Genomic DNA, 13,315 nt, shown 5'->3' with positions numbered 1-13,315 from the left:
CCCCAAACTATGAGGGTCAGTTTGAAGAACAATTCAAGCTGACAAGAGACGACACAGTGAGAGGAACGCTGATCATTCACAGTGCAAACCTGTCACACTCGGCTGTTTACTTCTGCGCTGCTAGTACACAGTGATGTGGTTTAATGCCACTCCCTCACTAAAAACCCTCATCTTCTTCCTCTAACTGAGACGTTTGGCTGTGGGGGAGAGGCGGCGTCTCTCCTGGTACATCACTGGAGGAAGCTATGTTCTCCATCAGAGCCTCAAACTTGAAAATGTCTCCGGCTGTGATTGGATTTCTTCTTGTCTGGTTTTCATGTAATGAAATTAGCTGCAAAACTAAAAATCTCACTGAGGTTTTAATTTCATGAAGCAATTACACAAATTTCTTCTGCATGCACTAAAATCTGTTTTTTCCCTACAGATGGAGCCGAGAGTGTGACATTTCAGCCATCACTTCCCAGAATAGTCAACGACAAGGCCAGGACAGAAATTAAATGTAGTCATGACGACAGCAACCTCGATGTAATGCTCTGGTACCAACAAAAAGAGACGGGTTTGATGAGCCTCATTGGATACGGCTATGTGAACAACGACCCCAACTACGAGGAAAAGTTCAAAGATCGGTTTGAGATCACAAGAAAAGACGTGCAAACAGGAGCTCTGATTATTCAGAGTGTGAATCTCTCAGACTCTGCTGTGTATTTCTGCGCTGCTAGTACACAGTGATGTGGTTTAATGCCACTCCCTCACCAAAAACCCTGAACTCTTTTCCTGTTGTTTCCAAGCTCGAGATCCTGAGAGGCAGGCTGGTGGAATTAGCCTCAAAGCAGCTAAACTGTTGCTGTTGTGGAAAGTGAGTTGAGAGTGGGTGGATAGCTGGGTCGGTGCTGTTAAAAGTTTCTTAAGTTAAGAAACTTCATCTGACTTTCTATCACCATGGAGGTAAACATGACTTGGTGATACTTTCCAAACAAAGACAAAAGTGTTGAAAACATTCATCTTTATATCATAAACTTCCAACTATTTGCAACTGGCATAAGTGAAACAACGGCAGCAACTTAAATCAAAGGATGCATAAAACCAATCAGGTCAAGTAAGACCAAACCAGACCTGAACTCAAGGCCTACAAGACTCCACATTAACATTCACATGTCAACACCATGCAGGAAGGTCAGAGCATCACAACGCACCAAACACCAAATGAACATAAAGTTCAGCAGAACAAATGTTACAGCAGCAACACAAGAACATATCAACCAGCAGACAGCACGTCAACGGCTTTCTGACACAACAACGCACACAGACTGAACACGGACATCAACTCAGGAGCACCAAGTTAAGAAACAAGAAGCAGGTTCTTAGCTTTGACGACGTGAAGCAGTGATGTCCAGCCTCTCTGTGGTTCCAAACGCCTGGAAACTCTTGAAGCTTCAGGCTTGTGATGTGTGTGTTCGAGGCCTACACACAAGTGTTGGACATGTCAGCTGTACACCACCCAGTGTGCAACTCCAACACCTTTGCTCCAGCAGGCCATCCCAAAGCAACAGATTTGGCTGTGTGTGTGTGTTATTTCTGAAAGCAGCAGACAGGACAAGCATCAGTAGCAGGAAGTGTTGAAGCACAGAAGCTAGCAGGCTAAGGAGTCATGTTTAGCACCAGTGAAACACACCTACAGTGGGCAGGGCGGCAGTTTAAATAGCTGTGGCTGGAGACTGTTGGTCTCCTTTAAATGTTCTTGGACATTTTGGTATAACACAGAATGTAGGTTTGTATTCACTTGTGATCAGAAATAAAAGTGCTGCAAAGAAGCAGAAGCAGGCAGAAAAAAAACATGTTTTCTAACAAGATCAGCTGTGAGCAAAGCAAGAAGGTGGGGAAGAGGAGGTGTGACAGCTGGATAAAGGAAGATAGTCACTGCTGATCTGATCTGTTTTGAGTTCATCAGACTGGAGGAGAATGTGAGTGCTCACCCTCTGATAACACATTTCAGTATGTGCTGTAATGGTAAATTTGATGCTGAAACTATCCATGTGTTTTGGTTATTTGTCACTGTTGCACATCTCTTGACTTAACTTTAGTTTCCAGGATGTCTCCAGCTTTATTTGGATTTTTACTGCTGCTGCTGCTCACAAGTAAGTCCGTCTCATTGTAACATGACTTCACCTGTAACACTTTGTGCTTGTGTTATGACAATTCTTCAGTGAATTCCTACAAATCAAATTGCTTGAACTGACAGGAGACGTGGAAAGCGTGTCCTTCGAGCAGTCCTCTCCTCAAGTTGTGAAGGCAGGAACTGAGGAGCTCAGGATTAACTGCAGTCACAATGACAGCAGCCTCTCAGTTATGCTGTGGTACCAACACAAACAGAGCGGTCGCTCCATGAGCCTCATTGGGTACACAGTCCTCCAGAGTGACCCGAGCTACGAGGACCAGTTCAAAGACAGGTTCCAGATCAAAAGAGACGACAGGCTGAGAGGATCTCTGCTCATTCGCGCAGTGGATCCATCAGACTCAGCCGTTTATTTCTGCGCTGCCAGCACACAGTGATGTGGTTTAATACCACTGCTTCACTAAAAACCTCCTACAACACAGCTGTTTGACAGCTGAAAATATCACAATGTTTACTGGAGCGTGATTCATATATTATATCACTGACCGATGACACAGTTGATTATTTATATGATGAGTTAACTTAACATGCAGGTTGTGCTAAGGTAAATGGATTTACTGCCAAAAAACATCTAATATTCTTACACACAATCATGTACCAAAGTACAATCATGTGAATCTTCTGGAGTCACGTGTTGTCTCTTTGTCCTTTGAGTCTGTTAATTGTTGGAGATTTTAATTGTTGGGAGTCTGCTGGTTGAGCTCTCATTCTGTGAAAAGCATCCTGGGACTTTGAACAACAGCTGAAATTCACGACATAATGAGAGCTGGCGTATTTTGTGACTAATAATGTTGATTTAAACGTCTTGTCAGAATGAGAAAAATGTAAGGTTGCATCACTGTATCACAATTTGGTGAATGAAATTCTGTTAACTTTCCAGGTGCTATTTTCACTTTTGATCACTAAATGATAATCAAATTAAATCAAATACAGCAGAGCTGTAGCATCTCATGATGGTGTAAACGCCGTTTCAGATGTCTTCACGCCCTGACAGAAATAAAACGTGGGGACACCATCGAATGCTTGATGTTTGCAGCTTTAAATGTATACAATCATATGTGACTTAATGATAAGACAAAATGCCTGAAACGTCAGATTCACTCGTGGTCTTCAAACCTCATCGAAGATGAGTTTCCGTGTGTCTTCAAGTGTGAGCTGATGCTCAGCGAGTGATGAATAAACTTCCCCTCCAGTCATGTGACCATGGCAGCATGTGACCTCGTGTTTTCTTGGTGCTAAACAGTTTGACTCCATCATTCGGCTGGAAGGAGGCTCATCACAGACATGCTCGTCACGGTCCTCTACCTGTCACTTCTTTTGCACTCAGGTGGGTCCTGTGAGGTAACCAGTTCCTGAAGGGTCCCACACATCTCAGTGAATTCACTCTCCTCCTGACTGAAGTGAGATGCTGTGAAACATTGTCCTCCGTGTGCTGCAGGTCTCTCTGTGGTGGTTCTTCAGGCAGGGGATCAAATGTCTCACCCCGGAGTCACGGTGACGTTGGAGTGCAGCATGGGTCAAGGGTTCAGTATGTCCAGCTACACCATGTACTGGTACAGACAAAACCACTACGGAGCACCAGTTCAGTACCTCACCAGAGAGTACGACCAGACTGAGGGGCGCTTCCAGTCGTCCATCGACGCGTCCAAAAACTTCTTCTCTCTTCAAATCACTGAGCTGCTCCCCAACGACAGCAGCACCTACTACTGTGCTGCCAGTCACAGTGATGCACACAGACCAGGCAGCCATACAAATAACCGCCTGCCACAGACGGCGTGCAGACAGGAAGGAGCAGCGGTTCATTTGATCTGACACAAAACTGTCAAACTAGAGCTGGCAAAGTGGAAAGAGAACCATGATGAGATTGATTCAGAATAGTCAAAGCTTCAAAATTTAAATTAACTTAGGATAAGACTGACATGGTGCTAATTGTGGTTGTTTCAGGCAAAACTGAAGCGTGACTCATGAATTCTCCATGTGTTGCTGCACACAGTGATCTCCTCCCAAACAGGGACACCACAAGTCCTCCTTGCAAAAAACAAAATCAGATAACACAGTGAGACTCAGCTGGTTGACGAAAGTTATAAAAGACACTCCAGCATGCGATTACAAAACAAGTAAACAAGAAGTGCTTTGCCTCTGCAGCAGCACCACAGAGCTGATCAGTTCAGATAAATGAGCAGGTGTTAACACGCTAAAGTTTACTCGTCACATTCGGTGTTGCTGCCCTGTACAGTTTGTCTCTAATCTGTGTCACTCTGTGCTGTAGTCTCTGCTGTTTTACTTTGCTGTACAACACGTTTACTACACTCAAAGGTTACCAGGTGATCAAACACTGACCTCTGCAGGGTTCATGTGGGATTACACTTCAGTCAGAAGTCAGGATCACATGCACATGAAGTTACAGAGAAGAACCAGACTGAATTAGGTCCAGTTTACACATAACATACAAGTGAGCTCTGCAGAAAAGCTGTGACATCCCATAATATCTTAGACAGTACAATTTTGAGGTACTTTTCATACAATACTTTTCATTTGATGCTGCTTTATAATTCTACTACATTTCAGATGAGGATATTACACTTTATGAAAACATAATCAACAAATACTCTGTTGGGAGGCAACAGATGACATGCAATCGGGCTTACGTAATGAGATTACAAAAAATAAGCAGCTGCAATCAGTTCCGATTTGGAAAAATGTCATCAGATTTGATTTCATCTTTGTCTTTAAAATATGTCTGTTTGAAATTTCTACATTAAGCACAAATCTGTGCAACTTGTTTTTAACAGCACGTGTGCGATGATGTGTCCTATAATAAACTCCCATTATGACACAATCTCTTCTTATCAGTCATGAAACCATCAGGAGTTTGTTGCATCACAACTTTAATCTGCAAAAATGTAAATAAAGAACAATTTAATGATAACCTGCAGGATCAGACTCATCTGTCAGTGAACTTCACTCAGTAAATGTTTTCTCCTCTCTTCACTGATAACTGGGTGGATACAGAGGTGTGACCAGCAGTGATGTCACTTCCTCTGAACATCTACAAACAAACACAAACAAAGACCAGCTTCCCTTTTCCTTCCCTCTGTTCTTGCTTCTTTTCTTAGCCGTCACAGAAATAGCAGCAGTCGGGCTGCGGCGTTCAGCCGTCAGTCAGCCCGACCTGTACAGCTGCTCTCACAGGCAGGCAGAGATGGAGGCTGAGATATGGAGAAACTGGGTGGGGGAAGGAGAGAGGGGAGAACGAAAGACACTTCAGGTTTTTGTGTGATGCTTTTTCACCGTGGGGACAGGGGGGGCACGGTGATACAATCCCATAGAGCCGTCGTACAAAAACCTCCTCCCATTAACAGCCGTTGTGTAGACGGCTACATGCTGCCTCACACACTCGGCAGAGCAGAAAAATCAAGAATCTGAGGGCGGATAAGATGTCAGGACACTTTGGTCGGGAAAACTCAGTTTATATGCAGGAAATCTGCTGACAAAACATTTTTAAAATGACTTTCAGTTCATATGTGGAGCATTGGATGCTTCTTTTACTCACCTTGCCAAAATAACAAAACACTTTGGATGTTATGAAGCCCATCCTGCATGTCTGAACCTTCTTCATCCACAGGATTATTAGACTGCATGTCAACAGACTGATTATGGAAAGTTTTGTGACTTTTTGGTAGAGGAGGCCTTCAGTGTGACACTGGAGGTGAAGCTCACTTTGGAAAGGGAACAAAACTCACTGTTTTGGGTAAGTCAAGGATTTTGTGACCTCATTTAACTACAACAGACCACTGAAGTCTAAATATTAGAAGGAAAGTGAAGGAACAAACAGTGTGTTTAAGAAAGCTGAAATATTGAGCTGAAGTGAAAACACTGTGACCAACAATCTGCCTGCTTACTTTGGCCAAGGAACCAAACTGACAGTTTTAGGTAAGTATTACAGTTTATGTTTGTTTCACAGATGTCACAAAGCTTCAGAGTCTTGGTATAAAAAGAAATATTGGTGGAAAAGTATGCAAAGATAATTCTGGAAGTGAAATAGACAAGAGTTTCATGCTCAGTATTTGTGCACTGTGAACCAAGCAAGCGAAGCTCACTTTGGAAAAGGAACAAAATTGACTGTTTTGGGTAAGTCAGAGTTTTTGTAACTTTACTTCACTGCAACAAACTCAAAAAAGAGCTACCGGAATGAAAGTGAAGGAAAAATAGTGTCTTTAAGAAAGCTGAAATATTGAGCTGAAGTGAAAACACTGTGACCAACACTCAGCCTGCTTACTTTGGCCAAGGAACCAAACTGACTGTTTTAGGTAAATATTACAGTTTATTACTGTACTTTTACAGACATCACACTACTTCAGAACTTTTGTATGAACAGAGGTATTGGGAAACACTGTGCAAAGATAATTCAAGTGCAGAAAGACACAAGTCAGTTTCATGCTCAGTATTTCTGCACTGTGATGGTGCATACGAAGCTTATTTTGGAAAAGGAACAAAACTGACTGTTTTGGGTAAGTCAGGACGTCTGTAACTTCATTTCACTGCAACAAAGAAAAACAGTTAAATTGTTGGATTGAAAGTGAAGTGGAAAAGGTGTCTTTAAGAAACCTGAAATATTGAACTTAAGTGAAAACACTGTGACCTCCGGTTATCCTGCTTACTTTGGCCAAGGAACCAAACTGACAGTTTTAGGTAAATATTACAGTTTTTTACTGTATTTTTACAGACATCATCGTTGCTTTCACAGATGTCACACAGGGTCTTGGTATAAACAGAAATATTGGTGAAAAAATATCCAAAAATAATTCTGGTAGTGAGATAGACAAGAGTTTCATGCTCAGTATTTGTGCACTGTGAACCAAGGAACTGAAGCTCACTTTGGAAAAGGAACAAAACTGACTGTTTTGGGTAAGTCAGAGTTTTTGTAACTTCACTTCACTGCAACAAACTCAAAAAAGAGCTACTGGAATGAAAGTGAAGGAAAAATAGTGTCTTTAAGGAAGCTGAAATATTGAGCTGAAGTGAAAACACTGTGAACAATGCTGATCCTGCTTACTTTGGCCAAGGAACCAAACTGACAGTTTTAGGTAAATATTACAGTTTTTTACTCATTTTTCACACACTGCTTTAAAGTTTCAGTATAAACAGAAGTACTGGTAAACATTGTTGAATCAAAATTCTGATACAGAAAGACACAAGAGTTTCGTGCTCAGTATTTCTGCACTGTGACAATGCAAACGAAGCTCACTTTGGAAAAGGAACAAAACTGACTGTTTTGGGTAAGTCAGGACGTCTGTAACAAGGTCTGTAACAAGGAAAAAACAGTTAAATTGTTGGATTGAAAGTGAAGGGGAAAATGTGTCTTTAAGAAGCCTGAAATATTGAGCTGAAGTGAAAACACTGTGACCTCCAGTTATCCTGCTTACTTTGGCCAAGGAACCAAACTGACAGTTTTAGGTAAATATTACAGTTTATTACTGTATTTTTACAGACATCACACTACTTAAGAACTTTTGTATGAACAGAGGTATTGGGAAACACTGTGCAAAGATAATTCAAGTGCAGAAAGACACAAGTCAGTTTCATGCTCAGTATTTCTGCACTGTGATGGTGTAAACGAAGCTTACTTTGGAAAAGGAACAAAACTGACTGTTTTGGGTAAGTCAAAACTTTTGGAACTTCATTTCACTGCAACAAAGAAGAAAAGTTATACTGTTGGATTGAAAGTGAAGCGGAAAAAAGTGTCTTTAAGAAACCTGAGATACTGAGCTGAAGTGAAAACACTGTGAGCTACAATTATCCTGCTTACTTTGGCCAAGGAACCAAACTGACAGTTTTAGGTAAATATTACAGTTTGATAATGTTTTTTGACAGATGTCACGCTGCTTTGAAGTTTTAATATGGAACAAAAGCATTGGTAAACACTGTTCTAAGATATTTCTGGTACAGAAAGATGCAAGAGTTTCGTGCTCAGTACCTTTACACTGTGACAATGCTGAAGCATACTTTGGAAAAGGAACAAAACTGACTGTTTTGGGTAAGTCAACCAAGACAAAACTGTAACCATCAAATGTAAAGTAACCATCTTTGCAACTGGAGAAGAGCACTGAAAACAATAATGTGTTTGCATTGGGTTAACGCTGGTAGTTTAAGTTCAGCTCAGAGCTTTTTGATGTGAAGCTTCAGCGCTGTGCCAATTATGAAGCCTATTTCGGCCAGGGAACAAAACTGACTGTTCTTGGTAAGTAAGACATCAAAAGTTCTTCTGTTTAATTCATCTGTCAGAGAAGTAAAACTTCTGTCAGCAGGACTGTTGTTCAGGCGATTAGTTTTGTGTTGCATTAACACCGCAGTGTTGGCTTTTGATTTAAAGAATTTAAAGAATCGTGACAGTTAATGCAACAAACGCTTAAAGAAGCTGAATTTAAAGACAAAGTAAAAGCAGCAACTGGGGATGTTTTGAACACTGATCAACTGCACTGTGCCTCTGGTGGTTATGAAGCTCACTTCGGTGGAGGAACAAAGTTAACTGTTTTAGGTAAGAAGTCAAAGTTTTTCTGGAAGAGATTTGCTGCACCAAGTCCAGTTTAAGTTTGGCTCAGAGGTTTTTGTACTCAGGATTAAAGGCTGTGTCAGCGTGAAGCCTACTTCGGCCAGGGCACAAAACTGACTGTTCTTGGTAAGTTAATGTAAAGCTTAACAGTTTGGTAACTCAGAGGTTTGTACTGTATGCAACCTACAAAAACAGGTTGAAAGGAAAGTGATATTTAACCCAAACTCAAAAGAAAAAAGCAAAGTAAAAGCAGCATCTTGAACTGTTTTGAGCACTGATCAAGTGCACTGTGACTCTGGTGCTGGAGAGGCTTACTTTGGTGGAGGAACAAGATTAACTGTTTTAGGTAAGAAATCACTTTAAAGTTCATGAAATCTTGATCAAGTTAAAAGTTAAAATTTTACGTTTTAGTCTCATAAATGAAGCAAAGCAGTAGGAAGTTGTTTTGTCACAGCTAAAAGTCTCTGTGCTCCTACAACGAGGCTTACTTTGGAGCTGGAACTAAACTCACTGTTTTAGGTAAGAAAACCTGCAACACAAAAATCTCACAGAGCATGGTTCACAACTTGTTTGCACAGGGCGTGAGAACAAAACAATGGCCAGTATTAAAATATGCCTTTAAACCTTGGTAATCTAAATATTGTCTTTATAAAGCTCAAAAGAGGTTATGGCGGAGGTTTGTGCTGAAGAAAACAAATGTTGTCAGTATTCTGCAGCAATGAAAAACAGTTTGGCTCTTAACCCAGATTATTCCTCTCACATCGAGTTCTTATCAGCTCTGTGAAACACTGTGAGTTCACAGTCAGAAGCTTACTTTGGAGCTGGAACTAAACTCACTGTCTTAGGTAAGACAATCACATGCTAACATAAACTCATGGAATATCCCATAAGATATGAAGTCAAACTTTATTTGCTAACTTTATTTGGTAAGTTGAATGCTGTTATAAACAAATCTAATTTGGGATGGTTGTGTCCTGTTTCCACCTTTGTGTGTGCATGAAGCTTTTTGCTTTAACTGAAAAAGCTTTCAATGCTGAAAGGCTGAGCAGTTTTTTCTGCAGCCTCGTATCAGTGTGAACAACTACAGCCCTGCTTACTTTGGCAGTGGCACCAGACTGACAGTGTTGGGTAAGAAAATATAAAACATAATATGCATTCATGTTTGTCTTGTGACTTTGGCTCAGCTTTAATCAGACAAATGTGACGTTTAGGATCGTAACGTTTTTAGGTTTATTCACTCATTTCCTGGAGCAGCACTGTGCTGTTGTAAGTTTCAGTCAGAACTTTGACAGTTTTTTACATGCGAGTCAGCTGTGTGCTCCAACACGTATCCTGCCGAGTTTGGAGAGGGAACCAGGCTAACAGTTCTTGGTAAGATCTCTGCAATGAAATCCAACATTTGACTGAAGAAATGAAATGTGAATGACAGTCAGCTTGAACTCTGAGAGCTGGAACTCTGCAGCCTGCAATGATCAAGCTTTACTTGGTGTTCAAGGTTCAGTGTGTCTTTTCGTACCAGACATTCATGTCTAACTTCAGGCATTAAGATGTCATGTTTACACTGGACTTAGTTCACACTTGTTCTCTGCAGCAAGCAGCTTTGACGTAATGATTTATGTCCTTTGTCTTGCAGAAAGTGGCCGTCAAGCAAAACCACCAACAGTGAACGTGCTTCCACCTTCGTTAAATGAGTGTCGGAACAAAAAAGACAGCGAAAGAAGGAAGACCTTAGTTTGTGTGGCAAGTGAATTCTACCCAGACCATGTCAGTGTGTTCTGGCAGATTGATGGGGATAATGTCACCGAAGGTGTGGCGACAGACGACGCTGCCCTGCGGCCGGAGGGTGACGGGTATTACAAAATCACCAGCAGGTTGAGGGTCTCTGCCAAATCTTGGTTCACACCCACCCGAGAATTCAAGTGTCTGGTCCAGTTCTACAATGGAAAGGATTATGAGATTTATGAAGACTCCATTAATGGTGTTGAAGGTATGTCCATTTGGAACTCAGAAATGACTCAAACCAGATCTTTCTGCTATTGGAAATACGTGTAAATAATCATCTGCTCCTGTCTCATCTGTTTCTTAGCTCCAGCTAAAGGAAATGCTATAACAAGAGGTAACCATTTTATGTTGTGATTCTGCACACAACACAGTCCAAGAAACAACACTAACACAGTATTTATACACATACGTGTACAAACTAAGAGTAGCCGCACAGATAAAGTGTCTCCTCAAAGTGCACTGGACGTTTCCTGTTTGAATCGCTCATCTGAATGTTTGAACTTTGTGCAGAGAAATATCTGAGGGTCACACAGACGGCCAAACTCTCCTACGCTGTTTTCATCGTCAAGAGCAGCATCTATGGAGCCTTTGTGGCGTTTCTGGTGTGGAAGCTTCAGGTTTGTCCCACACGCTGAACCACCTGACCTGCACTATTAAATATTTGACCAAACACAACATGAAAACATGACATCATGACGTTGTGTCTGTTGTGTCCGTTGCAGGGAAAGCAGAACAACTGACAGCCGAGCCGAGGCTGAACAAATGAAGTCTGGGAGATCAGAAATGTTGGTTCCTGTAAATACACAATGAAAAGTTTTATTTCCACACCTGTTTGTTAGACAAGGAAATTCTTGTTATCTTAAAGCTACTTTGGCGTTTCTATAAATGCTCTTTTGTGGTTGTGAACGGCTTGTTTGCTTCATTTTCTTCTCAATAAAAGTATTTCCGAGGATCTCGTCAGTCATGTTGTTTCAGTTCATCTTGATGACAGACAGTAAAACTTGATTTCCACTCGGTTTATATCACTTCAGTTGATTTGGGCAGATAAATCCCACTTGTCAGATGTAAGTTGTTGCCAACAGTCCTGATTACACGTTCAGTAACCTCCTCTGCTGCCATCTCTTCTCATCTCACGAGGTATTTTTAGCTGCTTGCCAATCTGCCCGTTTTCTCAGAAGGAAACTCTTTTTCACTTCTTCAATATGTTCTAACATCTGAGCTCAGGGAAACTGGTTCAGTTGAGTCTGAGCAAGTTTTTCCAATGAGCAAACCGAGAGATGACTAAAGATAAATTCCATCAACAAATCTGCATTTTAATATTCTTTGTTTAAGTCACATCAAGTTTTTTCCATTTTGCACAAATGAACTGAAAGAAGCTCATTACATGTTCTGCATAAAGGAGTTCTGAGTTCTTTAGTTGTGAGAATGGGAGTCTGCCACACAGCGACAGGAAATCATCGCTCTGATCCGAGCACAGAAGAAGGTCAAAGCTGTTGCTGGTGAGGCAGACAAACGGGGGCTTGAAACCCTGCAGAGGAGTGCAGAGCGACAGCAGAGGACAGGATGTGGTCACAGAGCAGCCTGCAGATCGCTCTCTGTGCTGAGAAATGACGAAGGTGCAACCTTCCACTTTACCACAACCTCCGGCTCGCACCTGCAGCTCTGCACCAACCCCCCTGCACTGCACGTCTCTGAGCAAACAGCTGGCAAAAACATCCATTTCTGTGTCAACCGAAGCTTCACGCTCAACATGAGTGCGTGTTAAAGCTCGCACAACAGCTGCTTTTGGATTATTATTTTCTATAAGGTGTGGTGTGAGAGCGACAAATTCAACTTAAATTAAAATTCATTCTGTTCAATTGTAGTCTCGCCATTTTTTATGTGAGCCACTTTGAAGATATTATTCTGACTACAAACTACTGGTTTGTCATCAGCAGTGGTGGCAGAAATACTCTTCTTCATTTATTAAAAAAAAAAAAAAAGCTAAAAACTTGAAATGCTTTTGAAATATACTTGAAATACCAAAAGTAAAAGTAGTCATAAAGAATGGCGCATTTCCGAACCATGTCTATCATAGGATTATAGTTATATATGAATTTATTCATTTGCTAATTAGATTTTGTCTTGTTACGTAACCTTACATAAGTAACTACAAGTTCAAATACATTCAGTGGAGTAAAAAGTACAAAATTTGCAAGTGAAATCTTGTAAAATTAGAAAGTAGCAGGAATTGAAAATACTGAAGTGAAGCACAACCTCAAAATTGAACTTAAATATATTAAGTAAGTACACTTCGTTATTTTCCACCCCTCCTCATCAAGTTATAAATTCATGTTTGACCTGTGAGGAAAAACATTTCGACAGTTTGTTTCTCTAAACAACATGTTTGTGCTCACTGGAGTCACATAAACAGGAAACGATGTGAGAGAGACTGAAACAAAAACATGTGTGACATCTGCGAACTCCATAATTACATCTCGTCATGCAAACCCTGATGTTTGTTCGAGAACAGAAAACAGAATTCATCACGTATCTAAAACTCAGCACATGAAATAGAAGCACAACATGCGACCTGAAACAGAGTAACTGCTGCCCCACAAATCTGACATTTTCATATGGGAATCTTGTGTGGGAGCAGGATCAACAGTCGCACTACAACGACCTGATGCCTCCAGTCTGGACCAGCGTTGGTTTCACTGATGTTCAACAAGTGGACAAAACAAGAAAGAGATGAAAAATGGTTCTGTTCTATTTAAGTGTCCCACTGCATCAAGTCAGAGAGCCAGCGTTCACGTTACCAAGAGCCG

General features: G+C 41.1%; 1 protein-coding gene and 1 gene segment (V, D, J or C); both read left to right on the top strand.

The window, feature by feature from the left end:
• Positions 1-191: 191 nt before the first annotated feature.
• LOC124072176 lies at positions 192-11,460 on the top strand. Its single transcript, XM_046413395.1, has 11 exons — positions 192-318; positions 425-725; positions 2,205-2,546; positions 3,442-3,500; positions 3,612-3,896; positions 5,290-5,347; positions 5,857-5,924; positions 10,360-10,713; positions 10,813-10,842; positions 11,019-11,125; positions 11,231-11,460. The coding sequence occupies exons 1-11, from the start codon at positions 246-248 to the stop codon at positions 11,246-11,248; spliced, it is 1,695 nt and encodes a 564-aa protein (XP_046269351.1). The 5' UTR covers positions 192-245; the 3' UTR covers positions 11,249-11,460.
• On the top strand, positions 2,562-4,065 carry LOC124072198. The segment is given in 2 exon segments: positions 2,562-3,500; positions 3,612-4,065. Coding segments are annotated over 2 exon segments (417 nt in total).
• Positions 11,461-13,315: the final 1,855 nt, after the last annotated feature.

This window comes from Scatophagus argus, chromosome 15 (assembly GCF_020382885.2).
Source record: "Scatophagus argus isolate fScaArg1 chromosome 15, fScaArg1.pri, whole genome shotgun sequence".
NCBI lineage: Eukaryota > Metazoa > Chordata > Actinopteri > Scatophagidae > Scatophagus > Scatophagus argus.
This window is presented reverse-complemented; position numbering and strand designations above follow the sequence as displayed.

Coding starts and splice junctions, on each gene's coding strand:
- LOC124072176 (XM_046413395.1), top strand. CDS start 246: ATGTTCTCCATCAGAGCCTCAAACTTGAAAATGTCTCCGGCTGTGATT. Junction 5,348..5,856: donor GCCGTCAGTCAGCCCGACCT/GTACAGCTGCTC, acceptor ACTTTTTGGTAG/AGGAGGCCTTCAGTGTGACA. Junction 5,925..10,359: donor AACAAAACTCACTGTTTTGG/GTAAGTCAAGGA, acceptor TTTGTCTTGCAG/AAAGTGGCCGTCAAGCAAAA.